General features: G+C 38.0%; 1 protein-coding gene across 1 annotated transcript in view; it reads right to left on the bottom strand.

Moving 5' to 3' along the window:
* LOC147335636 (basement membrane-specific heparan sulfate proteoglycan core protein-like) overlaps positions 1–27,580 on the bottom strand; it is a 62,784-nt gene extending 35,204 nt beyond the window's left edge. Inside the window, exons 1-6 of the mRNA XM_086286102.1 lie at positions 27,517–27,580; positions 27,060–27,275; positions 24,508–24,662; positions 6,967–7,147; positions 1,353–1,616; positions 215–496 (exon numbers count right to left, since the gene is read on the bottom strand). Of these exons, the coding sequence (XP_086142228.1) occupies positions 215–496; positions 1,353–1,616; positions 6,967–7,147; positions 24,508–24,662; positions 27,060–27,275; positions 27,517–27,580 (1,162 nt within the window). The remainder of the gene's footprint in view (positions 1–214; positions 497–1,352; positions 1,617–6,966; positions 7,148–24,507; positions 24,663–27,059; positions 27,276–27,516) is intronic.
* Between the last annotated feature and the right edge of the window lie 297 nt (positions 27,581–27,877).

The raw sequence follows: 27,877 nt of genomic DNA, 5'->3' as shown, positions 1-27,877 counted from the left end.
AGAGAAAGGCTAACATAGCAGAGCAGTCTCTCCTAAAATGAGGCCAAATTGTAGTCAAATCGAAACTTGCTAAATGCTAAAACAAAAGATCTGCATCATGACACTGAGCTGCAGTGATGAAAACTCCACATGTGCAATAACTGAGGTGAAGAAACTGGGATCATTACGTTTGTATTTCATTTTTCATCAAACCTACTGAATATGTCCCACTTACATAATACAGTTAATTTGGTGACATCACTCCACTTTGTCCAGGAGGAACTTCTTTTACCCCGGCAGCTGTATCCTCCACTGTCAGACTCAGTAGCTCTGCTGATTGTGTATTCTCTGGATGTTGGAGGTGTGTTTAACTTGTCTGTTCTCCATTCATACGTCCACTGAGCTCCTTCACCTCCCTGAATCTCACATCTGACAGTGACTGTCTCACCGCTGTATATCACACTGCTGTATATCTGAGTCCCGGATGGCTGCAGGGTCACAGTGGGCTTAGGAGGAGCTGTTCAAAAAAATATATATATCATTAGCAGACTGATATTTGGCTTGAAAATCAAAAGTTTTTTTTTTAAATAAATAAATTAAACCAGGTAATTTAATGATCTTTATATTTAACAATTTACGTATTTCTACATCTTCATATTTACATATGTAGACATTTATGAACATATAATCCATGAGTCGTCAGTTAGCTCTTGTTTGCTAGCAATGCTGTTAAACTTCCAGCAATGGATTCAAAGCTGGAGGCTGCTCTGCTCTCATAAAGTGATTATTAGTTCATAAATGGTGAAAAACAAAGTCTTCATGTAGCAACACAGTCAAAACTACACAAAACCTTTGAAAAACATTTATCTGAGTTCAGTTTTACAGAAAATAATCTTCATTCAGAATAAAATTAAATTCTTATTTTGCCCTAAATTCAAGATGTTTAATTTGGAAAATGTAAAGATAAATAAAGTAAAAAATAAATAAAAATACTGCTATGAGTAAACATACCAGCAGTTAGAGAAAGGCTAATGTAGCAGAGCAGTCTCTCCTAAAATGAGGCCAAATTGTAGTCAAATGGAAACTTTGAGGAATTAGAAAAAAGAAAAATGCTAAAACAAAAGATCTGCATCATGACACTGAGCTGCAGTGATGAAAACTCCACATGTGCAACAACTGAGGTGAAGAAACTGGGATCATTACAGTTTATATTTCATTTTCATCAGATTTACTGAATACATTTTTCTTTTGAGTGATTACTGTTTATAACTCCATTAAAACTTTGTTTACTTTTGTTGATATTTTGTTGTACTTTTGTATGAAATGTGTAAAATAAATTAACATTAAAATGTCCTGTCATGTGATCAACTTACATAATACAGTCAGTCTGATGATATCACTCCACTCTGTTAACAAATAGTCCCTTCTGCCCCGGCAGCTGTATCCTCCTCTGTCAGACTCAGTAACTGTGGTTCTGTATTCACTGGATGTTTCAGGTATGTTTGACTGGCCTTGTCTCCATTCATACGTCCACTGAGCTCCTTCACCTCCCTGAATCTCACATCTGACAGTGACTGTCTCACCGCTGTATATCTGAGTCCAGGATGACTGCAGGGTCACAGTGGGCTTACTGGGAGCTGTTCACATAAGAATGATCCAGTTATGAGAAGAGAAACATGAAAACTCTGCTGTTTATAACATAAGAGGAGAGTGACTGCTAAACAAATGATTCACAGACAAACAGTTTAAACTTTAAAACAAAGTCACATCATAACAATTTCAAACTGTAACGCAACATTTTTTACAAAGTGTGCAGTATTTACTTTGCACAGTTATCATCTTTTATTCAGATTCCAAAAGTTACAGATTATTTTTCATAAATTGACAGCAGATTAAGAAGACTGGAAGAAATTATCGTGTGAGAAACGTTTTCTAAAAGTTGTGATGAGGTCATCATGTGAAACTGGTGCAGTTGCTGATTTGGGACATTGGAGTGTGTCACACTTGTAGTTATTGTATAACAAACAGGTTCTTGTGGCTTTTACAGATTTTCCATGAACTGAACTGTACCAGTTTCACATGATGACCTCATCACAACCTTTATTTTTCATTTATTTAAAAAAATTAATTGATTCCATGAACAACAATTACAGGAATGAATCTAAGTGGAACCTGTAATGTAGCAGAACAGTCTCTAATAAAATGAGGTTATATTGTAGTCAAACCTGAAACGTCGAGGAATGAATGTAAAAATGCTAAAAACAAAGGAAGTAACTGATCTGCAGTGATAAACTCCACATGTGCAGCCATGAGGTCAAGATGGGACAGACTGGGATTATTACATTTGGACTGAATTCTTCTATCAAACTAACAAAATATTTTTCAGAGCGATTATTAAATATTTAATAATGACGATAAAAAATATTTTAAACTGCTTTTGATACTAACCAACAACATAAACCTACAGTGCTGTTGAAAGATAACGTGTTTGGTTGAGGTGATGAAACACTGCAGTATAAATTAAAATGTGTGAAATATGTCCAACTTACTTATTACTCTCAATGGCGTGCTATTACTCCACTCTGTCCAGGAAGAGCTTCTTCTGCCCCGGCAGCTGTATCCTCCACCATCAGACTCAGTAACTCTGTTGATTCTGTATTCATTGGATGTTTCATGTATTTTTACCCGGACTCGTCTCCATTCATACGTCCACTGAGCTCCTTCACCTCCCTGAATCTCACATCTGACAGTGACTGTCATCAAGGATGGCTGCAGGGTCACAGTGGGCTTAGGAGGAGCTGGTCATAAAAAATAACATCATCAGACTTATAGAAATATAAAATGATAATTGAAGCTTTCCTGGTTTTAGTGGTAATCACATTTTTTTCATCCCAGTGACAATTTGACTGAAAATCAACAAAAAAAACTTTAATAAAAACAAACAGATTAAACCTGGTAATTTGCTGATATTTAGAATCTACCAGCAGAGTGACTGGAAACAACCAGGTGTGCACAAAACTAAACTGAGACTGAACATAAACACACAATATCATGTAAACAACTTCAGTTTCTCAGATTTTACATTGCATAAATACTTTTAAAAGTCAAATATCCCACTATTTACTTATTTCTACATCTTCACATTTGCATATTTGTACATTTATCAACATATAATCCAGAGTTGTCAGTTGGCTGTTATCCTTCTGAATAACCTGAGATCTTAGTTTCTAAGGAGGCTCAGATCCTTTAATGTGTGGAGCAAGACGTAGGAGATTTTCTACCAGTCTGTGGTGACAAGTGTGTCTATTTTACTGTTGTCTGCTGGGGGGCCACACTTCAGAGGCACCAGAGCTCCTCCGACTGATTCAACCACGCTGCCATAAAGAATAGTGATGTGCGGATCGATCCTGAAATATCGATTCCTCCGATACCAGTCATTTATGTTCTAGAATCGATTCTCACATTAAAATATCGATATTTTAGTAATTTAGAGTAAATTTGTAGTTTATCATTAACAGGAACACAGTGTAAAGAAACTATAACATTCGGATTGTCTACAAAGGAACTACTTCCTCTTCCGCCTTTCATAGTCATGTGTGAAATACGGCTGTATAAATGTCTCGCAGCCCCTTGGCGTGCGCACTCACAACAATGGCTGAGCGTAATCGGAGTCATGTGCGGACGTATTTTACCTCCACAAACAGCTGAGACGTGGTTTGCGATACATGTGGCAAAAAAGTGCTCCAAGAGTGAGGTGTTGTGGCCATACTAGGGAGACATTCAAGAGGGCTGTTGGGGGGGTAAATACATTTTTCAGGGTTTATTTATCGGATAAAATACGTTAAATGTCACCGTTATTATTGGCCGGCCCGGAAACAGCGGGGGTGTCCAAATTCAGAGGCTGCTTCCACCTGAGGACCCGCCCTTCGCGGTCTAAAGAAAGCCGGGTAGTACGTCACAGGCTCCCTCGGTGCAGTGAAACTCTGCTGTCTGCTCCTTGCTATCTAAAATATAACCGGGCACTGACGTAAACTCTTCTGTTTAATCAGTTTTCTGTTTGACGTTTATTCAGCTGTGTGAAAACCCCGAAGGAAACCTCCCGAGGGATTAATAAAGTTAAATTTAATTGAATCTAATCTAATAACTTTAATCTCAGCCAAACGGAACAAATAAAACACTGAAAAGGCCAAACAATAACATTTTTAAGTTATCAAAGTGACTTATATATCATGTTTAACCCGAGTAGTGAAAGATAGGGTTTGAAAACGATGTGTCGATCGGCTCAGATATTTGAAGTTCACACAGCTACATTCTCACCTGAAAACATGTTAAAAGTTTTTTTGCGACCCAGAAAGAGAAATAAGAGTAATATTAAAACTAAGTCGCTGCCGCCATTGTTGGAAACTGGAATTGGCTGGAATTCTGCAATATGATTTTTCAATTTTGTTGTCCGGGTGGAAAATCGTGAGAAATTCGGGAGAATGGTGGCTCCGGGAGATTTTCGGGAGGGGCACTGAAATTCGGTATTCTCCCGGAAAAATCGGGAGGGTTGGCATGTATGGTTGTGGCAACATCACTAACCTTGTCAAACACCTCAGAGTAAATCATGTCACAGAATATGAAGCGCGTATGTTGAGGCAAACTGAAGAGGAGGAGAGGGACAGGTGCTGCTAGGGCGAGACAGACGTCTCTCATGGAGTCCTTTAGTGCTGCAGGCAGCAACGTGTTCAAATAGCACAACTTCAGGTTTTTTATTTCTATATGATGAACTCTGCATTATTAAGTGATAAGAACAAGTAATCTGATGTCCTGTAATCATTATGATGCTATAATTTGAGATACAATAAATAAAATAAGTTTCTGTACAAAGTATCGGTATCGGATCAGTATCGTCGATACCACATGAATATTACTTGGTATCAGATCGGAAAGAAAATCAGTGGTATCGCACATCACTAATAATGAACACTTCAATACATCATTCCTACCGTTTTCTATAAAGCTGTATAATAACCCTTCATAAAATATTAGTTATTAATGCAATTTGCAATTCTGTCTTACACAATATGAGCCTTACTTTTACTGTTTTTAACAAACTTTATTTTATTCATTTTTTTCACTGTAAATATAAAAATTTCTGCGCTGTCTCATAGTGTAAGGCCCCACACCAGGCCCCACTGGCACTTTTATTTTATTGGTTAACTTTGTTGTTTATAGTAGACTTTACTACTTTCACTTTTTATCATTCTGCTCTAACACAACAATTTCCTTTGTGGGATCAATAAAGTATCTATCAATATTGACCCGTTGAATATGTGTCCTATGTTGTAAACTCTTAGAGCCGGAACTTTGACGTGAACGACGCGAGCCGGGAGCCCTGTTTTTTTCTTTCTTTTTCACACCCTCTCTCTGGCACTTTTTTTCCGCTTCGCTCCGCAGGCGAGTCTCGTGCTTTGCGCTGGGAAGAGGAGGGAAGGGCGGTAGTTACACTCTCAGTAGCACAGGAACAGAGCGGGAGGGAAAGACAGAGAAAGAGCCAGGGACAACAACGTCACATTAGAAAGGTATAGTAATCATCCACAACTATTTTCGGTTGCAGATGACAAAGGATTCAGAAAGTTTATTCATGCAGGCCTATGTGACAGAGGATATGCATGTTCTTTTTGTTTTCATATTTTAATTTATATTTAATTGTGTTGTGGATTGCAGTGTTTTGCGTTGTTTCATTTTAAATTTGTTTAAAAGGAAAAAAGCTGAAAATTTAAATAGTTAAAAGTTGAACTGTGAATAGTTGGTTTTTGTATTATGATTTATTTATTACATTTTATGTGGAGTGAATAAGTAAAAGTATATTTACGGTGGCCCCTACAGACAAAGCACGTACGAACTTCAAAACACGTACGAACTTCAAAACACGTACAAACTCAGAAGCACATAAAAACTCAAAACACGTACAAAAGACAACAGAAGGTCTCCAGGATGCTGGGCGCAGTGTTGAGCTTTTGTTACCTAGTGGCTACACAAGCCAGGAAGTACCAACGACCGGATTTGGTGTGTGGTAGTAACAGGTAAATTAATATTATTTATTATTTGAATATATATGAGTGCTTGTGTATAAATACACAAACAATACACATATGGTTTCAATTGTGTAATTTAAGTGATCTAGGTAGCTCTGTTTTGGAAGTTCAGTTCATTTTGGGCCGTTTCAATGTGGACGCAAAACTCTGTGAAAATGACTGAAAACGCCAGTGTGGACTCAGAGCATTTTCGGACGTAGCCTAAATGTTGTTTCTTGGAACTGCAGAGGGCTACAACAAAAGAAAAGTTCAACAGGTTATGAATTTGAATCACATATAAATTATCTGAAGTTGTTTTCTTACAAGAAATTCGACCTTTTGAATGTCTGAGTGCCGGCATGTGACGGCCGTACTGAATACCATTTTGAGTTGTTCCACTGACATTTCAGCTAAATGGATTAGCCACATCATTTTTACACTTTGATTTGTGAGGTATCTTTGAATTCAGCCTGCTGTAAGTTCATAATTTTCATCTCCATCAAACAAAGAGATGTCCTTTTGTTCCTAACATAAGCTTACTTAACTGTGATCTTAAGTTTTTCTGTAAACCTTTAGCAACACGTTTGTAAATAACTTGGTCTCAAATGATTAATAAAGCTCAGAAAGAGTTCATCATAAGCAGGTAAGGTTTTCATCATGTGAGATGTCGGATTCAGCAATTTTGTTTTTCGATGCCAAAAAGCATTTCTGGGGCAACACTGCTCAGGAGGAGCTGTTTAAGTGCACTGTGTGTATGTTCCCCCGTGTGTCTGCGTGGGTCTAAAGGCTTCCTCCTGCAGTCCAAAGACGTGCAGTTCAGTTTTACAGAAATTAATGTGTGAAAGATTGAAAGACAAAGTATTTTGTTGTGTTTTTGATGAGACTTTGTGCAATATAAATAAAAAAGGGTGAAATATGTCCAACTTACATGATACAGTTAATTTGGTGATATCACTCCACTCTGTCCAGGAGGAACCTCTTTTACCCCGGCAGCTGTATCCTCCACTGTCAGACTTAGTAGCACTGCTGATTCTGTATTCACTGGATGTTGGAGGTTTGTTCAGGTTGTTTCGTCTCCATTGATACGTCCACTGAGCTCCTTCACCTCCCTGAATCTCACATCTGACAGTGACTGTCTCACCGCTGTATATCACACTGCTGTATATCTGAGTCCAGGAGGATTGCAGGAACACAGCAGGCTTAGGAGGAGCTGTTCAAATAAAAAAATATATATCATTAGAACAATGATAAATTGACTTCAAAATCAATAATCAAAAAGTTATTTTTTAATAAATAAATTAAACCAGGTAATTTAATGATCTTTATATTCAACAATTTATTTATTTCTACATCTTCATATTTACATATTTAGACATTTATGAACATATAATCCATGAGCAGTCAGTTAGCTCTTGTTTGCTAACAATGCTGTTAAACCTCTAGTGATGGATTCAAAGCTGGAAAATGCTCTGCTCTCATGAAGTGATTATTGTTTCATAAATGGTGAAATACAAAGTCTTCATGTAGCAACAAAGTCAAAACTACACAAAACCTTTGTAAAAACATTTATCTGAGTTCAGTTTTACAGAAAATAATCTTCATTCAGAGTAAAATTAATTTCTTATTTTGCCCAAAACTCGTGATGTTTAATTTGGAAAGTGTAAAGATAAATAAAGTAAAAAACAAAACAAAACTGCTGCTATGAGTAAACATACGAGCAGTTAGAGAAAGGCTAATGTAGCAGAGCAGTCTCTCCTAAAATGAGGCCAAATTGTAGTCAAATGGAAAGTTTGAGGAATTAGAAAAAGAAAAATGCTAAAAGAAAAGATCTGCATCATGACACTGAGCTGCATTGATCAAAACTCAGCATGTGCAACAACTGAGGTGAAGAAACTGGGATCATTACATCTGTTTTTCATTTTTCATCAAATTTACTGAATATATATTTTTGTGAATGATTACTGTTACATTAAAAATTAATTCACACTACTTTTGTTGTTATTTTGTATAAAATGTGTGAAATAAATTAACATTAAAATATCCTGTTATGTGATCAACTTACATGATACAGATAATGAGATGATGTCACTCCACTGTGTGTAGAAATTTCCCCTTCTTCCTATGCAGCTGTATCCTCCACTGTCAGACTCAGTAGCTTTGATAATTCTGTATTCCTTGGATTTTTCATGTATGTTTGACCAGTCTTGCCTCCATTCATACGTCCACTGAGCTCCTTCACCTCCCTGAATCTCACATCTGACAGTGACTGTCTCACCGCTGTATATCTGAGTCCAGGATGGCTGCAGGGTCACAGTGGGCTTAGGAGGAGCTGTTAAAAATATATCATGAGCAGGCTTACAGAAATACAAATTTAACGCTGTCCTGCCTTTTTTGCTCTTGTTAATGGGAATAATAATTTTGCATCCTGTTGGAAATATGACTTGCAATAAAAAGTTCTGACATGTTGATTATTACTTAAAGAGATAAAGAGATGCATTTCTGATGTCATATGAGTCTGAAATGTAGGTTTCTTCAAATTCTACTTTTTTTGTTATTGCCTTGACATTTTCCAGCAGAGCAGCAGCTGATGGCAGCATGTGTTCAGCATGTGTTCAGCATGTGTTCAGCCGAGGAGATTCAGTGACAACATTTAAAGCTTTGTCCGAGTTTAGCTGGAGGACATTAGCTCACATTCAGTTTGAGCCTCAAAGTCATCAGTCATTAAGAGAACTCAACATGCCAGGGTCACATGGTCTAAGTACAGCATATCTTTGTGTCATCAGCATATGCAAAATAAGAAGATGCACCATGTGTCTCCATTACATGTCCAATACTAAGGACATATAAGGAGAGCAGGATCAGACTGACTCTATTGTGCTGAACACAACAGTAGTTTTGCCAAAATCTGTTTGTAATTTTATAGTCCAAGTCCAAACTTTTCTGAACCAATCAATTCATACAAACTTTTAAAAAGATAATCAGGAATGTAAACATGTCACAGGAAACTGTTTACAACAACAAGCACGTGGGCTCAACAAAAATCACAAGTTTACTAAAAACTTCATCAGCAGCAGATCAAGGTAACTCTCACTAATGTTCCATAAACAGCTGATCCACATATGGAGCTGTTCTACATTAGAGGTTTTTCTTGTGTCATTGAAAGTGAGACTCGTGAACACCTGTGGTGGGTGTGGTTTGGAGCTCAGTTGCAGGGCAGGGGTGGAGCAGCAGGTTGAGGGGACAGCATCAGGGGTGGGTGGCAGAAACAGCTGATCCCAGCCGCACTAATGACCTTTTCCCTTATTTTAGTAGCTGCAGGGGTCTGGAGGAGGAGAGTCAGACTGAGACTGAGAGTCAGAGTGGAGCAGAATGGAGCAAATGGCTCCAGCGTGTGTGTGTGTGTGTGTGTGTGTGTGTGCGCGCGCGGAAATAGAAATAAAAAGTGAGAACAGAATCCAAAAGCTCTCTACTTGTGTGTGTTTGGGGGTGTGGTGCAAGGGACAAGTGGCAGAGTGCTACAACTACTATGTTTTCATCAATTTCAAAATGTCATCTTGAACATGAATCCAAAAGAAAGCTGTAATGAGAAAGGCTGAAATAGCAGACCAGCGTCTGATATAATTCAACTACATTTTGGTCAAACCTGAAAGCTCGAGGATTTAATGTAAAAATGCTAAGAAAAAAAAAGACCTGATGGAACTGCAGCAATAGAATCCACATGTGGAAATCGTTTTGTCTTCCAGATACATTTGGATATTAATCTAAAAAAAATAATATTATTGAAAGTATTGATATTAAAAATATTTTGTTGTGTCATTGGATGAAACATCATGCAATGTAAATTAAAAAGAGTGAAATATGTCCAGCTTACATGATACGGTCAGTGTGATGATGTCACTCCACTCTGTGAAGAACCTGTCTGTTCTGCCCCGGCAGCTGTATCCTCCACCATCAGACTCAGTAACTGTGATTCTGTATTCACTGGATGTTAAAGGTGTGTTTATCTTGTCTGGACTCCATTCATACGTCCACTGAGCTCCTTCACCTCCCTGAATCTCACAGCTGACAGTGACTGTCTCACCGCTGTATATCTGAGTCCAGGATGGCTGCAGGGTCACAGTGGGCTTAGGAACTGGTCAAACAAAAATATATCATTAGCAGATGGATAATTTCACTTGAAAATCAACAATAAATGTCACGGTCTGTGTGGAGGGAGGCATGAAAGGACCCACAATGCAGACTCAAACGTAGAGGCCAGGCTGAAACTCAAAATGGGAGCTTTATTGCTGAACACTGGAAAAATTAAACTAACGTTGGCAATTCAAAATAAACTTGGTAGGTATGGCAAACACAACACACAGACATATATGAGGGAGGACGCAACGCTGAACACATCAGGAAGACGGAGGACTTAAATACACACACGAGGTGATCAGGAGAAGTGGCAACACATGGACAAACAGCTGAAACATGAGCATAACGACGTCAAAGGGGAAGTGCAAAACTAAACACACTAAACACAGGAACATAGGACCTTTTTCAAAATAAAACAGGAAACATAATGAAACGCAGACATGACAACGTGAACTTGACAACAAAAGACATGCAGACACAAAACACATAAGGACAAGGGAGACTTAACGCAGGGGTTGAAAACACAAGGGGAAACTAATAAACAAATGAACTTAGAAAACCCACTGAACACTGGGTCAAAAGACCCAGGAGCGTGACAATTAAAAAAATGTATTAAACTAATTGAATCAGGTAATTTACTATATATGTTTTTATCTCCAGATGTTTCACTGTGAGTGATTGCTGTGTATTATTATAATTACATTAAAAGCTGTTGTACATCAGATTTAATATTTAGATATTCAAATAAAAACCAAAAGCTTGAGGTTTGTTGAAAGACAAAGTATTTTGTTGTGTTCTTCGATGAAACATTGTGCAAGATAAATTTAAATGAGTGAATCCCACTTACATAATACAGTCAATGTGATGTTGTCACTCCACTCAGTCCAGGACGAGTCTCTTTTGCCCCGGCAGCTGTATCTTCCACCATCAGACTCAGTAGCACTGCTGATTGTGTATTCTCTGGATGTTGGAGGTGTGTTTAACTTGGCTGCTCTCCATTCATACGTCCAATGAGCTCCTTCACCTCCATGAATCTCACATCTGACAGTGACTGTCTCACCTCTGTATATCACACCGCTGTATATCTGAGTCCCGGATGGCTGCAGGGTCACAGTGGGCTCAGGAGGAGCTGTTTAAATAAAAAATATATGATTAGGAGATTGACTTGTGAGTTTGATTTGAAAATCAATAGCAGAATTATACAAATATCAAATCATCATTAAAGCTGTCCTGGGGTTTTTTTTTTGCTCTTGTTAATGGTAGTCGTAATTTTGCATTCTGGTGAAAATTTCCCTTGAAAATCAACTTTCAGGAGGTTTGTTTAAAAAAACACACACAGGTAATTTGATGATATTTAGAATCTACCAGAGTGAATGAAAACAAACATACAAATAATCCTGAAATGAGGGAAACTGAGTTTTCTGTTCCACAAAGAGAGTTAACTCTTTGTGTAGACAGCTCTCTGTGTTTTGCTCTTAAAGTTGTGTTTATAAATCTGTGGAGTTATCAAAACATTGGTTCCATATAGAAAAGTTGTTTCTGTGGCTGGTTGTGATTTCATGTCAGGACTCAGCCCATTACAGAGGACAAAACAGTAATATAGTTGAGTTCTGTACGGTCTGCAGTTATTCAACTGATTTTTTCCAAAGCCAGTAAAGAGACTGTTTCAGTCATCTGTGTGTGAAGAAATAAAAACATGTAAACGAGTGTCTGTGTCTTTAAATGATCACGTGTCTTTATCTCATCATGAAATAAATTATTTTGTGATAAGATAAACAAATGGCTTCATTTGTTTTCTATTTTCTATTTTTTTGAATTCTATTTTGTTGTTATTGTCTTGAAACTTTCCAGCAGAGAAGAAGCTGATGGCAGCATGTGTTCAGCCGAGGAGATTTAGTGACAACTTTTGTCTGAGTTTAGCTGCAGGACGTCAGCTCTCATTCAATTTTGAAATAGTGGTGAAAACTGTGTGTTTGCAGCCACAGACATGAAGAAACTGGGACAATTACATTTGCATTTATTTTTTTCATGTAAGAAACAATTTGCTTTCTCGTTTTTACCCTGAGTGATTACTTAATATTAATATAATAACATTAAAAGCTGTTGTGCGTGACTTTAGATATCAAACTAAAAAAAGAAACGCACAGTACTGTGGAAATTATTTTGCAATCTTTTTGGAATTAAAATGAGAGAAATGTGTCCAACTTACCTGTTACTCTCAATGTGATGACATCACTCGACTCTGTCCAGGAGGAGTTTCTTCCACCTAAGCAGCTGTATCCTCCACTGTCAGACTCAGTAACTGTAATTTTGTGTTCATTAGATGTTGGAGGTGTGTTTAACTTGTCTGGACTCCATTCATACGTCCACTGAGCTGCTTCACCTCCATGAATCTCACATCTGACAGTGACTGTCTCACCGCTGTATATCTGAGGCCAGAATGGCTCCACAGTCACAGTGGGCTTAATGGGAACTGGTCACATAACAATGATCCAGTTAGGAAAAGAGAAACATAAAAATTCACGACATTAGAGTAGAGTCACAACAAAACAGCCAGCAGTTGTTAAAGTACAAATAACTTCAGTTTTTAAATTAGTGTCCAATCATTAAAACATAATGATTAGTGCATAAAATGTTCACTGGATAGATTTATGCACAGATTTATGCTAATACACAGTCAGTACATGAAGCTCGTTTTGATACAAGGCCTTGGGAAATAGAGACGCTGATGGTGTCACAGCACCCTCTGGTAGAAACAAAATAAAATAAAATAATAAAATAATATAACATAAACAGAATTATAGAAATGTAAAATCATTATAAATATTTGTCCTGGTTTTATTGCTATTGTTAATGGGAATCATAATTTTGTATTCTAGTGACAATTTGACTTGAAAAACAAGTTTTGTTTTCATTGAGGACGCACTGAGCCTAATAATTATTAATTTGACATATTTAGTTTTCTAAGTACTGGTTTGAACAGTGATTCACTCCATAATTCGGAGAAGGCCATTTTAAACTTGGAAAAAATATCTAAACTCATCAGTTTCCTGAATGACGAATGATTCGCTTTTAATTTGTGTTTCTTCTCCTTCCTCTGCAGGTGTAGACGTCTCTATCAGATATAGAGATTGCACTTAGAGCTCAAAGAGATGATCTCATTGTCAGATGGGTTTTTTCTGAAATCAGATTCTGTCTGCACAGTCCATCAGAGGTCAGAGTTACACTGCCCCCTGCTGGTGTGGTGTCAGCTTTCAGAGTGGCCTTGATTTTAAGTTTTGTAAGTTAGAAAAATATGAGGTTGTTATTGTGATCCTTTTAGTGGAAGAAGAAGAAACCCACAACATCTGCCACACAGATGTTCCAGCTGCAGTTTTCTTTCCTACTGCAAATGTGAGCAGTGATGGCAATAACGGCATTATAAGTAACGACGTAACAGACAGACGGTTGAAGCTGTCTTCAGCTTACGGCATCTTATATCAGTTGCACGCAAGTAGCTGTCTACGTAAGCAGCTGCGCTCTCCCATAGACAGCAATCACTTTTTGCCACAACACCTGAAGCTCAGGTGGCAAAACAATTGCATGAGTGCTGCTGTTTGACTGCGGAAGAATAAAGTAGTCGTGGTAAGCCAATCACATGACCACTTCAAGATGCCAAAGCAAGAAGGTGATATAAACCAGTTTTTAAATTGTGTTGATAGGCCACGTAAAACCAGAGTCATGATAAACAATATATATGCTGTGTTTTTTTCCTGAATACTTTCGTCACATTTACTGTCTAAGGACAGCGCTAGCAAGCACTCTGTGCTTATGAGCAAAAAATAAACAAAACAAAAAAACAGCCCGTTCCTGTTGGTGGGAAAATGTACAATGTCGACCAATGACAAATTGATATGGCAATATGACATGTGATTGTTTAGGAAGAGGGGGAAGTTTTAGGAGTGACAGAGAGAGAAAGAGAAAGAAAGAGAAAGAGCAGAAAAAAGGGAGAGAGAGAGAGAGTTATAAGATGTGAGAGATTTGTGACGTTTAGCGTGTTTGGAGCATGTAGATAGTGTTGTCTTGTGTAGTTAGTGTGTAGTGTTGTGGATAGTTTTGTATTGTGTGTGAGAACAATAAGGCGACTGCTGTCTCCAGGTAGAAAACAGGAGTGATACACCTGCTGCTGTCAGACCTGCAGGTATCAGGCTGTGATGTTCTCCTTTATAGTGGACAGAAGTTATTTTTTTGGAGTGGCACAAATAATTTGTGGCATCTTATTGAACGCAGAACAGCTGATTGTTTTGTAAATAGTTTGAAATGTCTGGGAGCAGGTGAGCCTGGTTTCTATTGACATAACCACCACCAGCAGAATAACGTCACTTAAATGAGTGAGTAATACGCCACCTGGTGGTTTGTTCTAAGCGTGAGAAAAAGCCTGAGCCTGTAAGCCTGAGCGCAGGGTTTATGAACCCTCTACTTATAGAAAACTCTCCAAATTCACTTGTGGATCTGTCACAGCAGAAGTGCAATCTTGTGAATCATAACTGTGATCTGTTAGCATTAACTAATAAACACGCATGAAAAGGAAATCAGTCAGTTTCAAGGAAACAAACTCTAGTAAATGTAAAGCATAGCAGCTGAGTGAAACATCTGCTCACATGGTTGCACTCTTGATATGATCTTTTAATATTTTAACCAATAAATGCAGTGGAGTGTGAGCTGTATCATATACAATATTTTGTCCCTCAGGTTATTCCTGAAATATAGTTTGTTTCAAGTTTGTTATATGACGGGTCACATTTATTCATCTCGTAAGTAAATGATTCTGCAGTATTGCTCAGCAAATACACTTCTTCCTGGTCTGTTAATGTGAAAGTCCGCCATCTAGTGGTTAAATAGCGGAAGTGCCGAGTAATCATGGCTAGAGCTCCGTGTCTGTGATAGTTCTGCATCTGCTGCTCTTGAGATGGGATAAAGTGTAAGTTTGGGCAGATGATGGATTGTTTCTACATATTAGTGCTCTGTCCTTCTTGTGGGTCTGTGAAGTTTGTTACATTACTACTGTAAGCTAACTGTTAGTGCTTTGTTTTGCCTGTTAGCATAAAACATGTCAGCATGTGGTATTTGTATTTACGTCACTTGACAGGCTTTGTCCATTTATTGTTAATGTTATGATCTTGCATTGGTCATGTGACATTTGTGCATCTACACTGAGATTAAATGTACCTGCTCTGCTTTGTTGTTACAGTTTTACAGACTGAAAGTGGTACAAATGGTACATCAGTAAAAGCTCTGAAGAACGCCACAGTCTCCACATGGAGCGCTTACTGAAGCCATTTATGTTTAACTGCACAGGCTGAATAGAAGCATTGAGTCTGTGCAGAAGATAACATGTAAACACAGGGAGGATATTATTGAGCACATTATAGGAGATAACAGCTACATATATGAACAGGAAGAAAATAATCATTTCTTACCTTCAGCATTTCCACAGATGACAGTACTGAGCACTAAAATAATGAATAAAACCTCATCAGACATTATACAATCAAACTGTTGTAACACAGTGTGCAACTATAAGTGATGCAAAAAGCAGCAGTGTATCAAACATTTAAACACTATAAGAATCACAAGTCTGCTTTGTTCCAGCTCTCAGGTAAACAGGTTAAAGCAGTGACTCACTGTAATTCTCACAGATCAGAAACATTTTCATTAATCGCTGCCGTTCAAACAATGTCAGACGTGTACTTACAGAAAAAGCCCATCATGCAGAGCAAAGAGTGCCCCATCGTCACATCCAGCCTGCTGCACTCTGATCCTCAGATAATCAAACAGTTTTAGTTTGCAGAAAAAGGAGAAGTTGTGTTTAATATAGATACAACAAGAGTTTTTCTACAGGCTCTTATTCTGATTGGTCTCTCTGTGCTTCCTGTCCTTTCACACAAAACTCAAACAGCTCCTGTAGCTTTGACCGCAGCAGTTGGTTGACATGTTTATATTTCCTGTCCACTGCAAACATAGAAGCTTGTTTCTTTTGTTGTGTTGTTTCCTTTCTCTATAATATATAAAGCTGTTCTGTTGCTTCATGTCAGGATATTTCTTTTGCCCGTTTGGGGGATTTTTTGGCTGCAATATCCACTAATATTTGTCTCCTGGCAGGTTTCTGCAGACTGGGAGTCACTGAGAGTGAATATACCAAAACAGCTTTTCTACTTTGGTGCCTGTATTTTCACTAAAGCCTTTTTAACCCTTGTGTGGTGTTCGTATTTTTGTTACTCAGCCAGTGTTCATGGGTCTGGTGGACCCGCTAGAGTTTTGGCTTTCCAAATTAACACTATCAAACAATTTTATGTTAAATTACTCAACAGATGTTTACTTCATCCCAATTACAAGACATATGAACAGCAAACATGGTTAATTTTTTCCCTTTACCTTTGATAGATCACATTTATGAATTAATGTGCTTCTCGTTTTTCTTTTATATAAAATGTTATAAATAAATCAGTTATAATCAAGTGGAGTGAGTGGAAAGACACAACACATTTACACGTGAAAAAATAATTAATTGTTTAATTTTTCTTTTGAAAAAAACTGAACACGGGTCTCACAGACCCGAACACCATACAAGGGTTAAATCATTTTTCTCCTTTTAATTGTTTAACTGCTGAATTAAAATTAAATTCTTACTTTAGGCTGCATTAAAATATGTTTATTTTATTCGACTCTTAGCTGAAACATCATCATGCAGTCATATAGTGAAAAGGCTCCTTTGACCTCAGACCTGTCAAAGTTTCCACCTTGTGGTTAAATTCTGGTTTTAAGTTTGGTGGAGACCCAAACACAGGAAATGACTCAGTGTCTGGCTGAAGTGAGATTAAAGACTTTTATGTTTCACCAACTAAAGAACAATTAAATTCATAGATAAATTCAAAGTTATATTTATTATCTGTTGTCATTTCAAAGTAAAGCAGGAACTCATTTATTCTGCAGACTGTTCTTTGTCTTGCTTTGACATGTATGTGCAGACGCACACTGACCTCAGCCTCTGACTACATGTAAACATAATAAAATAAAACAAACTGATGTGAAACAATGATTGAAACACTGTAATAATGATGTTTGTGTTGAACACCACATGTTACCAACCAAGATCATGTGATTGTGTTCAGAGTCAGTTCAAAAAGCAGACCCATATCCAGAGCAGGACTCAGAGTACCAAACAAAGGTGACCTTTATTATGAAGCTGATAGTTTCAGGCCTCGATGGTAACAAATGAAGAAAACTGAGTTACAGATAACTGATCACATGAACACAGAGACTTACCTGTGGGTCATCACAAAGTCTTCCAGATCACAGAAGTTTCAACTTACACTTTCCAGTCAACATAAATAAATAACTGAGACTTAAACACTGTGTGATTCCACAAATGTTAATCTGTCCAAATGATTCAGTGATGTGTAGACTAATAGATCAGAAGATACTGTGGTGTATTACCTACAACATGACTGTAGACGGATGTTTTTTTTCTGTGTATCTAATGTTATAATAATTATTCCTGATAGACTTTTGCCCTTATTTTTACTCATGTTGCCATAGTAACTTTGAATCGTAAAAGTCTACTGAGAAAATGCACAAAGCAACAAACCACATGTTGCTTCATCGTGTTAAACAGTTCACTTATAACTCGAGCAAACTTCCACTTCCTCTTTACATTTACTGAAGTTTGCTAACAAGAATAAGTAACCACACCAGACACCACATCCACACCAGAGTTTTTGAAGTGTTTTAGAGCGGTGGTTTGATGTGGATGATTGTTTGTCCTTGTATATTATGTGCATGTGATCACAGCCCTGGGCCCTGTCCTCAGCTTGTGACGGGTCCCTGGTCTCTGGGAGGGTCGGCTGCCCGTTGCCTCTGGTTCTCAGAAGCTCTCCTCATGGGGTCTCTGTCTTCCTTCTGCTCTCTTTCAGGTGCTGTTTGTTTTCTGTATCGCTACCTCTTTTTTCTCTTTCTCTCTCTTTCCTTCTCTTTCGTTCTTCTAATTTCTTCTTCCTGGACCTCCCCACCTGTCAGCTCTGGCACTGTTACAGTAAAGATGTGTAATCTTTTTTTTTTCTTTTACTTTAATACCTGCAAATAGTTAATGGAGCAGTTAAAGCACAGTTTCTATAGTAAATGTTCTTCCTCATTTTAACTCTGCAGGCTGATGAAGGAAACAACAAAAGATCATTGAGGTTTGTTTCAGTGCAGAGATGGTGCAGATAAGACTGCAGCTCCGTGTGAACTTGCAGTTAAACAAATAACAATGTTTACACAATATTTTCCATCATTTTGAGAAGTGATCCTTCCTGTCACAGTCTGAGCTACAGGTCAGAGTTTAAACACTTTCTGCATATGTTCATGGTCTCAATCATTAAAGTTTCACATCTTACTGACATGTTAATATTCTAAAGCAGCGGTCCCCAACCTTTTTTGCGCCACGGACCGGTTTATGTCCGACAATATTTTTATGGACCGGCCTTTAAGGTGTCGTGGATAAATACAACAAAATAAAACTAGTACCGGTACCGAAAAAAAGAAGATGTATTCATAACACACGTGAAAAGACCAAGGAAAACTGAGTAAATGATAAAAACGATAACAAAATAACGCTGAAAACCGATAAAAACCCTGAAAACCATACATTTCACACCTGAGCCTCAACTCTCGCGGCCCGGTACCAAACGACTCACGGACCGGTACCGGTCCGAGGCCCGGGGGTTGGGGACCGCTGGTCTAAAGTATTGTCCTCATCAGGGTATAAAGAGGACAATAAAGTGCAGTGTGCTTTAGGACCTTATGTTTGCTGGATACTGATGGCTTAAAATAAGAGATTGCTACACACAAAACTGTTGTTTCAAACCACAGGCTGCATTTCCTCTTTTCTATGTGGCCCAGTCGAATATGAGGCCATTCAGTGGATTAAAAATAAACCTGTGGCAGAACAGACAGCAACCACCAACAACCCTTCATGCACACTGTAGCTGCCGCCCTGTGTGTCGGCATTATTCTGTATTGTCATGTTTGCAGTTTGATGAATTTATAGATAGAGTTAGAAGAATATATATATATTTTTCTTATTTTAAACATTTAAATATAACTGAAATAACAAGAGAAAAAAGAAAAAACAAAACGTAAAAATCATCAAGTTTTCATGTAAATATCTATGTCTACAGAATGTGTGTGCTCGAAAAGGAGTAGGATGAAGTTTACACTTTTAATAATAGTTTGCATTTATATAGCGCTTTTCAGGACCCCTCAAAGGGCTTTACAATTCCACTATTCATTCACCTTTACATTCACACACTGGTGGAGTCAGCTACAGTTGTAGCCACAGCTGCCCTGGGGCAGACTGACAGAAGCGAGGCTGTCATATCGCGCCATTGGCCCCTCTGGCCATCACCAGTAGGTGGTAGGTGAAGTGTCTTGCCCAAGGACACAACGACCGAGACTGTCTGAGCCGGGGCTCGAACCGGCAACCTTCCAGTTACAAGACGAACACCCAACTCTTGAGCCACGATCGCCCTTTTCCTGTTCCTAGCCTCTTATCTCAAATGTAATTGCTTACAGATCCATAGCTAGAATTCAACATTATTTGATCCACACATGTTTAACTATGTACAAGTCTAACGCATGAACATACACAAATAAAACCATTTGCAGCATGTAAACCAAAACAACAACAAACGACATTTTTACATAAACTAAGCATCCTGTGTTTAACATCTGCTTAATCTCTGAGCTTATTTTATGTGACAAACACCTTAATAAACACTTTGGTTAAGCTTTGGTTACTCTGGCATTGATCCATCAGAATGAGGACACAATGAGACAACTCAGTCACTGAGAGGAAGATTTCCTATATTCATGCAATTTATATTATTAGGCAATTGTGTGAATTTTTGTACTGATGTACTTGTCTTGATTTCATCTGTACAGGTGTTCCACACACTAACTCCTCTGACTGTCATGCTGTGATATTTTACATTTGTCCTTACTATTGGCTTGCTGAACATAAGGATTCCTCTCATGAGTATTTGGTCTTACATGGAACAAGTTCTGAATTTGTGGGGCAAAGATTTATTTGCTGATTTGTACATTGTTTGCACAGTTCTGAGGTCAACCAAATCTTTAAATTTGAGAATATTTAATTTGATAAAAAGTGGATTTAATGGTTCTCTTGAACTAGTTTTATTTCTTATGCTTATTGCTCTTTTTTGCAGAATCTATATTGGATGGGTGTGTGTTTTATACGTCTTTCCCCACACTTCCCCACAGTATGTCATGTACAGCAGTATAATGGAACAATAGATAATATAATGATGTTTGATTGATGAGGTCCTTAACCTTGTAGAGAATTGCCAGAGACTTTGATATTTTGCCTTTGATATAAGTAATGTGGTGAATCCAGCATAGTTTGTGATGTATTATCACACCGAGGAATTTTATTTCAGATACTCTGTCTAATTCAATGTTATTTATTGTCAGTTTACTATCGGTAGAATATGTGCGATTCCCAAATATTATGAATTTTGTTTTACTCAGGTTCAATGTTAATTTATTAAGGTCAAACCAGGTCTTCAGATTATTTAATTCATTTTATAGTTCATTCAGATGTTGCTCCAAGTTACTTCCACAGCACAGTAAGTTTGTATCATCTGCAAATAATATTACTTTCAAAGACTTTGAAATTGCACATATCTCATTAATGCACAATATGAAAAGCAGCGGCCCCAAAACTGATCCTTGGGGAACCCCACACACAATTTTGGCATTTATGGCATTTATTTATGTATTTATTTATTTTTACAGTTTTTAAAGTAACTGTTAACCCATGATAATGCCACCCCTCTGATTCCATATGTACATAGTTTGTTAAGTAAAAGGTTGTGATCAACTGTATCAAATGCTTTCTTTAAATCTAAAAAAAACTCTGACAGCATATTCTTTGTTTTCAAAACAGTGTTTACTCCATTACTTAACTCCATTAAGGCAAGCGTTGTGGTCCTTTTGGGTCTAAATCAATATTGCTCTTCATATAGCACATTATATGACTTTATCACCAAAAACAATCTATTGTAAAATATTTTTTCCAGTATCTTAGAGAACTGCAGTAGTAGAGAAATGGGACGATATTGGAACTCCTTTTGCAATTTTCATCATATCAGGAAATAAACCACTTTGTAATGACAGATTACAAATGTAGGTAAATAGTTTCACAATACATCCAATAATATCTTTAATTAAGTCCATATCAATGCCATCACAGTCAGTTCATTTCTTGAAGTTAAAGGATGTAACTGCATCAATAATTTCCTCTTCATCTACTCCCCTCATAAACATTGAGTTTGCTACATTAATAGTTTTAATTTTAGGAGGGTTTCCAGTTTTTAAAATTTCTTTTGCCAAGCCAGGACCAACATTAAGAAAAAGGTCATTAAAACATTTGCATTTTTTTATGTCACTGGTGTCTTTGCGACAAAATTAATATAAATTTAATCCTGTCAGACAGGACAGGATTGGAAGGTTGATGGTTCGCTCCAGTCTGTGTGCCAAATAGCCTTGGGGAAGATACTAACCCCAAGCTGCTCTCTGATCCATCTGCTGAAGTGTGAATATGTGATAGAAAGCAAGTAAATAGAAAAAAGTGCTTGGGTAAATTGGGCAAGTTGTGTAACGCGCTTTGAGTGCTCAGAATAAAAAAGTGCAGTATAAGAACCAAACCATTTATCAGACATTCCTCAGAGGTTCCTCACACCTCGATGCTCTTCCTGGTTGTGTTGTTTTGTCTTTCTCCAGGTCTTTCCCTGCAGGATGGTGGCCCTCTCTTTTTTTATGCCCACTTCTGCATCACTTATTCTCTGGTGTAGTAGAGAAACATATAATCAGTAGTCAGGGAGTGAATGTTAGTTACAGATGATCTTACACACCACCTCAACATAGTATAGTATAGTTTGTATAGGTGTATAGGTTAGCTTGTAAGCCTCTGTATACACACACAAACAACAACAAAGTAAAGAATCAACAGCATAATGTAGTGTTTGGGATTTCTGAGGTTCAGCAGTGCTGGGAATAGTGGGAGAGTTACTGGGAGGTGCTTGGGTAACAAAAGGCCATGCACAGGTGTAGTTGGCCTCTTTGTCTTAGTTTTGTTGTGTTAATGAAGCTACGTTTCTCCTCACAAATCAGCTCTGAGCCTGAAGGACTGAAAAGAAACCATTTAAACTTTCACAGCTGCAGAAAAAGATTCAGTGACTTTGTGATTATTTCCTTATTTTCCAACAAAGATCCGAAGTTCAAACTTGTGGCTTCAGACATTTTCACGTATCTCAATTCTGTTAAGGAGAGATGCTGACACCATGTGGACAAATGCTATTATTGCTGGTTTGTGGGTTACAAATGTTTTTAGCATGGCAAACCATATAAGTAATAGTAATACTGTTTCAGTGTAGAAATATCTGTGTGTCCGTTGTTCCAATAAGTGTTTTTATTCATCATTTCTATGAGGAAAAGAAGAAGGGAAAATGTTTCGACATTAAAGTGGCAAATTTGTGAGAAAAAAGTGGCCCTTTAGTGCCGAACTGCCATCGCCTGCAGTACAGTAACTGATACCCAATGTCTCATTTACAACAGAGACCCGTTTCAGACAAACATATTTAAATTACAACATCAGCATGTTTGTGATATCAGTGTTGTGACCTGTAGATTGTATAATTCAGAAGTGATATGCTCACTCATACAAACAATCACAGACTTTTTTCATGTTTTTAATCCTGTAAGGAGACAAAAGTGATCCAGAGGAAATGTTTTAAGCGCACTGACATCTGCTGCATCAGCAGTAAGATTATTTCTAAATTGGTGAACCCAAAATCTTCAAGATTTAAGACGAGGATTGTTTCGAAGGCTTAACTGGTGCAAAAGGTCTAAACTCAAGATAAGATTGGAAGATTTGTTAACATATATTTGATTATTTTATTTTTTTAACCTTTTCCTCTATAACATTATTTTTGCTTTTATTTAGGCCAGAAACAAAAGTAGGCTAAATAATTAAATTTGAAAGAGAGATTATTTTGAAGTAAGAAAGTTAAAAAAAAAATCACAAACAAAAAATCACACTTTTAACACTTTTATTAAAAAAAAAGAGAAAGTAAGATCGATTTAAAAACAAATTGCTATGGTTACTGCAGGATGCTGCCTTTAAGTTTGCTTAGAGGCGTGTCAGCTCTTTCAAACAACAAGGATTTAATTTCTCACAGTTTTACTGACAACAAACTGTATTTATATAATTTATTAGGCAAGAAAATTTAAACAGAAACAAAGTCAAGCAGTAAATAAATGTTGTTATGAATAAAAAAAAAGCCACATTCTTCTTTTTCCAAATATTAGATAAAACCGTAAAGAGTGGAGTGTGTTGTAACACATATTTAAAGTGTTGCAGTCATATGTTTCTAATCCAGCTCATTACCAAAACTGTCTTTGAATAATTTTACAGAGAGCAGCGGAAAAACAGAACAACACAACCAAAGATTTTACAAAAACATCAGATGATGTCAGGAAACAGACCAGTTTACTGCTGTTTAGTATAATAGTATAATACTGTATAGGGAAAATTATGAATGGATAGTTGTTATTAGGACTGTCACAAATGATTATTTTTATAGTCGACTAGTCACCGATTATTTTTTTGATTAGTCGACTAATCAGATCATGCACCCACTGGACGTAAAACGTACAGCTTATTGCACCAGCAGCATCTGCTTTCATATAACTATCACTAGCTTACAGCTTGAAGTGTTTAAGGTATGTGCTCACTATAAAAAAGACGAGATGATAGTTCATTAAACTTTTAATTAAATTTGCAGATTGTGTCGGTGGATTTTAATAAACTCAGCCGTCTGCTCTTTGCTCCCTAAAATATAACACTACACTGGAGTAAATTCTCGATCATGTCACACTTCTGTTTAATCAGTTTTCTGTTTGACGTTTATTTCACTGTGTGAAAACTATAACTTTAAACTCTGCTAAACCGATCTACTCAGGAACAAGTAAAACACTGAAAAAAGCCAAATAATAACATTTTTAAGTTATCTAAGTTATCTAAACCGGTGAACCGTGGGCGATATGCCAGGGGACACAGCCTGACGGGACACGTCCACAGACAGGGGAGCAGCAAGAGTGAACTCGCGAACGAGACACTTGTAGGCAGCCAGGAGGTTTCAGCTCACTGAGTGAGTCCCTGCTGGCCACGTAAACCTGCGGCACGTAGGCAATACCCCTCACATGGAGCCGGCACTGCAGGCTGGAAAACACTCACTTGCCGCCTGTGTCCCAGGGGAACACAGTCTGCAACAGCACAGCTGCTGAAAGTGTAGGGCCGAGGTAGGGAGGTCACCCGAAGGGTCCAGCCCCAGAGCTGCGAAACACCCCGTGCCTTCTGCAGACTGGGAAGGGGACTGGTGGCCAAGCCCGCTGAAGGCCAAGCAGGGACTCAACACAAAGGTCTGGCGAACCACGGGCAATATGCCAGGAGATGACATCTTAAAGAAGTGTCTACACGCCACGACCATGCACCCCGTACATATGGAATATGCAACGGAGTGGAAAGATAGTCTCGATATGATGGAGAACTTCTGTTGTGAGCTGAGAAAAGAAGGGTTTCTATAATCTGCTGCAGTGTTTGAATGAATGGAAGAATCCAGCTCTGACCTCACATGACTGTGGAAATGTTTGCTGCAAAAGTCAGCAGCTACAAACACTGAAAACCTGCCTGGATATCAGCATAAGGACGTGTGTGAGGGGTTACTGGCTGCCCAACATGCCTGTCCCACCTGTGGCTTCCTGTTGAAGAACAATAAAGTATATTTTAAAAGTATTGTTTCCCCTTGATGTAAAGTGAAGTTCTGTTTTGTGTGTTTGAGTCTTTACAGAAATTGTGTAAAGTTAACTGTACCTTACAGACTTTGTTTAGAAGGTGCAGACAGACTTTGTATCTGTGTGGAGGAGGAAATCACCTGGTTTTACTTTCATGTAAATATCTGGTCTCAGACATACACACATCTTATCATTTGTAACGTGTTTCGTGTTTTACAGATTTTTTACGCAAAACATGTGAAGCTGAAGCACTTCTCTATCTTCTTCTGTATCAGTAAAAAATCATTAACACCTCACCTGGGATACTTGAAACAATGGTGTGTTTTGTACGGTGATGCTGTTACTCGACTAAATGAAACTGACCGACAGTGACTTGAAAAAGTATTCATACCCTTTGAACGTTTACACATTTTGTTACCTTAAAACCACAAACTTAAATGTTTTTTTATTGGGATGTGATAGAACACAAATAGTGCAGAACTGTAAAGTGGTATGAAAATGATAAATCGTTTTCAAAATTTATGTAAATAAAAATCTGAAAAGTGTGGCGTGCATTTGTTTTCAGCACCCCCTGCGTCAATACTTTGTAGAGCCACCTTTTGCTGCACTTACAGCTGCAAGTCTTTCAGGGTTTGTCTTTACCAGCGTTGCACATCTAGAGACTGAAATGCTTGTCAACTCTTTGTTGCAAAATGGCTCAAGCTCAGACGGACTGGATGGAGAGCATCTGTGAACAGCAATTTTCAAGTCTTGCCACAGATGCTCAATGGGATTTAGGTCTGGACTTTGACTGGGCCATTCTAACACAAGAATATTCTTTAATCTAAACCAGGGGTCGGCTGGTGTCCTGAAGGTTTTAGATATCACCCTGGGCAGGGCTCTAGACTAACTTTTTGCCATGGGCGTACCGGTACGCCTAACTTTAAAAAGTTAGGCGCACACAAATTTTATAATAATTGATATAATATAATGTGTTTTTCTGGATACACTGTGCTTTTTCAACATTCAAAGATTGATGACACCGTGTCAGAGCACTGGCTATGAATTTCAGAAGGATCAGGCCTTAACTTAACAGAAAAGTTAGCAATAGTTCTTTTCCTATTACAGCTACATCCACTTCTGTCGTGCCCAGGCTGCTCACTAGGGCTGGGTATCATCACTGATTTCTATAATCCATTTGATTCCGGTTTTCAAAGTCCTGATTCGATTCAACTTAGCCTCAGACAGTCAGAAATATTATAATTCTGATCATTTATCAGTACTGACTTCATCAGAATTGTGAACATCACAGCAGATGCCTTTGTGTGAAAGTAACTGAGAATAAAACACAGAAAAACATGAAGGAGATTTTCCTGGTCTGGCTTTTTATAGCAGATAACCTTAAAAATATTCTACAATGTTCCGCATATAAAGTTTAAATTTCTTCAGTATTGAACAACAGAAAAAAATAGGCTTATGGATCCATATGTACGGGGTACGACCCCCCTGGGTCGTGGCGTGTGGATATTTCTTTAAGACACTCCGGCACGCCCGGCTACGCCCCACAGCAAACGTATAAAACAGCTGTGCAGACGTGACACCGGTGATCGTTTGATCAGAACGCGTCTCCGAGTGGCCTCACGGTGGAGAGATAGTCCCTCACTAAGAGAACCAAGGTTACACCGTAACCGTAAGGTCTGCGCTTGGGTTCTGTTCAAGTTGCTGGCCGCCGTCCAGCGTGACAGTGCGACTGGAAACTGAATTTCTGGAAGGAACCAGATTAATAGGTTCATCTAATCTAATCTAATCTAATCTAAAAGGAAACAAGGAAATTCAGTTTGGTTTGATCACAGAGAGAAAGGAAAATATTCAGTTCAGTTCTTCTTTTTGGGAGTTTTAATTTATACAGAGATAAATGGTTGTCATGGAAACGAGATTTTAATGGTCTAAATCTTGGAGAATAAAAATGATGAGCTAACATGAGCTCATTGAAAGGACAGAGAGAAACAAGCTGACCTGCAGACCAGACAAACTTTGGTTGACTGTGATCAGTGTGATACTCTGGGTCTCCTCTTCCAGCTCTGCACACATATCCTGCTGTGTGTGTCTGTCCATGAATGATGTAGGAGTCCTGTGCAGTCCCACTGCCATCAGGTAGCAGCTCATAACTGGAGGATTTATAGTTGAATGTTTTCAGATCAGGAACAGCTTTATACCAGTAGAAGCTCCATCCTGCAGACGGATGTTCAACCTCACAGTTCAGAGTTACTGAGGCTCCAGGACTCAGCCATGATGGAGACACAGTGAGGACAGGACGGGGTTCATCTGTTCAACAAAGATTTTCTCTCAGTGAACATGTAGTACAGTCTCTGAACAGTGAGCTCAGTTTATACAAAGAATAATAATCTCAGTCTATATGAACAGAAACACATTTTACAAAGTGTTCAAACAGCTTAAAGCAAACATGACTTACTGTCAGAAACTGTCAGTGTGACTGAATCACTCCACTCTGTTGTTTCATGCTGTGAACTTTTCATTCTGCCCTTACAGCGATAGTTTCCACTGTTGGATGATGAAGCAGATCTAAACCTGTATTCATTTTGATTTGGAGGTTTTCTGATGCTGTTTGCTTCCCACTCATAATCCCACTCAGTGTCTCCTCCATGGATCTCACATCTGACAGTGATCGTCTCTCCTCTGTATATCTCAGACCAGTTTGGATGCAGAGTCACAACAGGCCTGATTGAGACTGTTAATGTTCAAGAAAGTACAATAAAAACACGTGAATGACAAAAGGTTCAATTACCATCAGATGTAGTGCTTTGTGGGAAGTT

Source organism: Aulonocara sp. 'chitande type north' Nkhata Bay, linkage group LG3 (assembly GCF_057382095.1).
Source record: "Aulonocara sp. 'chitande type north' Nkhata Bay isolate Kocher_YH1m ecotype deep benthic linkage group LG3, A_spYH_male_GT1.1, whole genome shotgun sequence".
NCBI classification, from domain to species: domain Eukaryota; kingdom Metazoa; phylum Chordata; class Actinopteri; order Cichliformes; family Cichlidae; genus Aulonocara; species Aulonocara sp. 'chitande type north' Nkhata Bay.
Note: the sequence above shows the minus strand (reverse complement) of the source record. Positions and strands in the feature narration are given on the sequence as shown.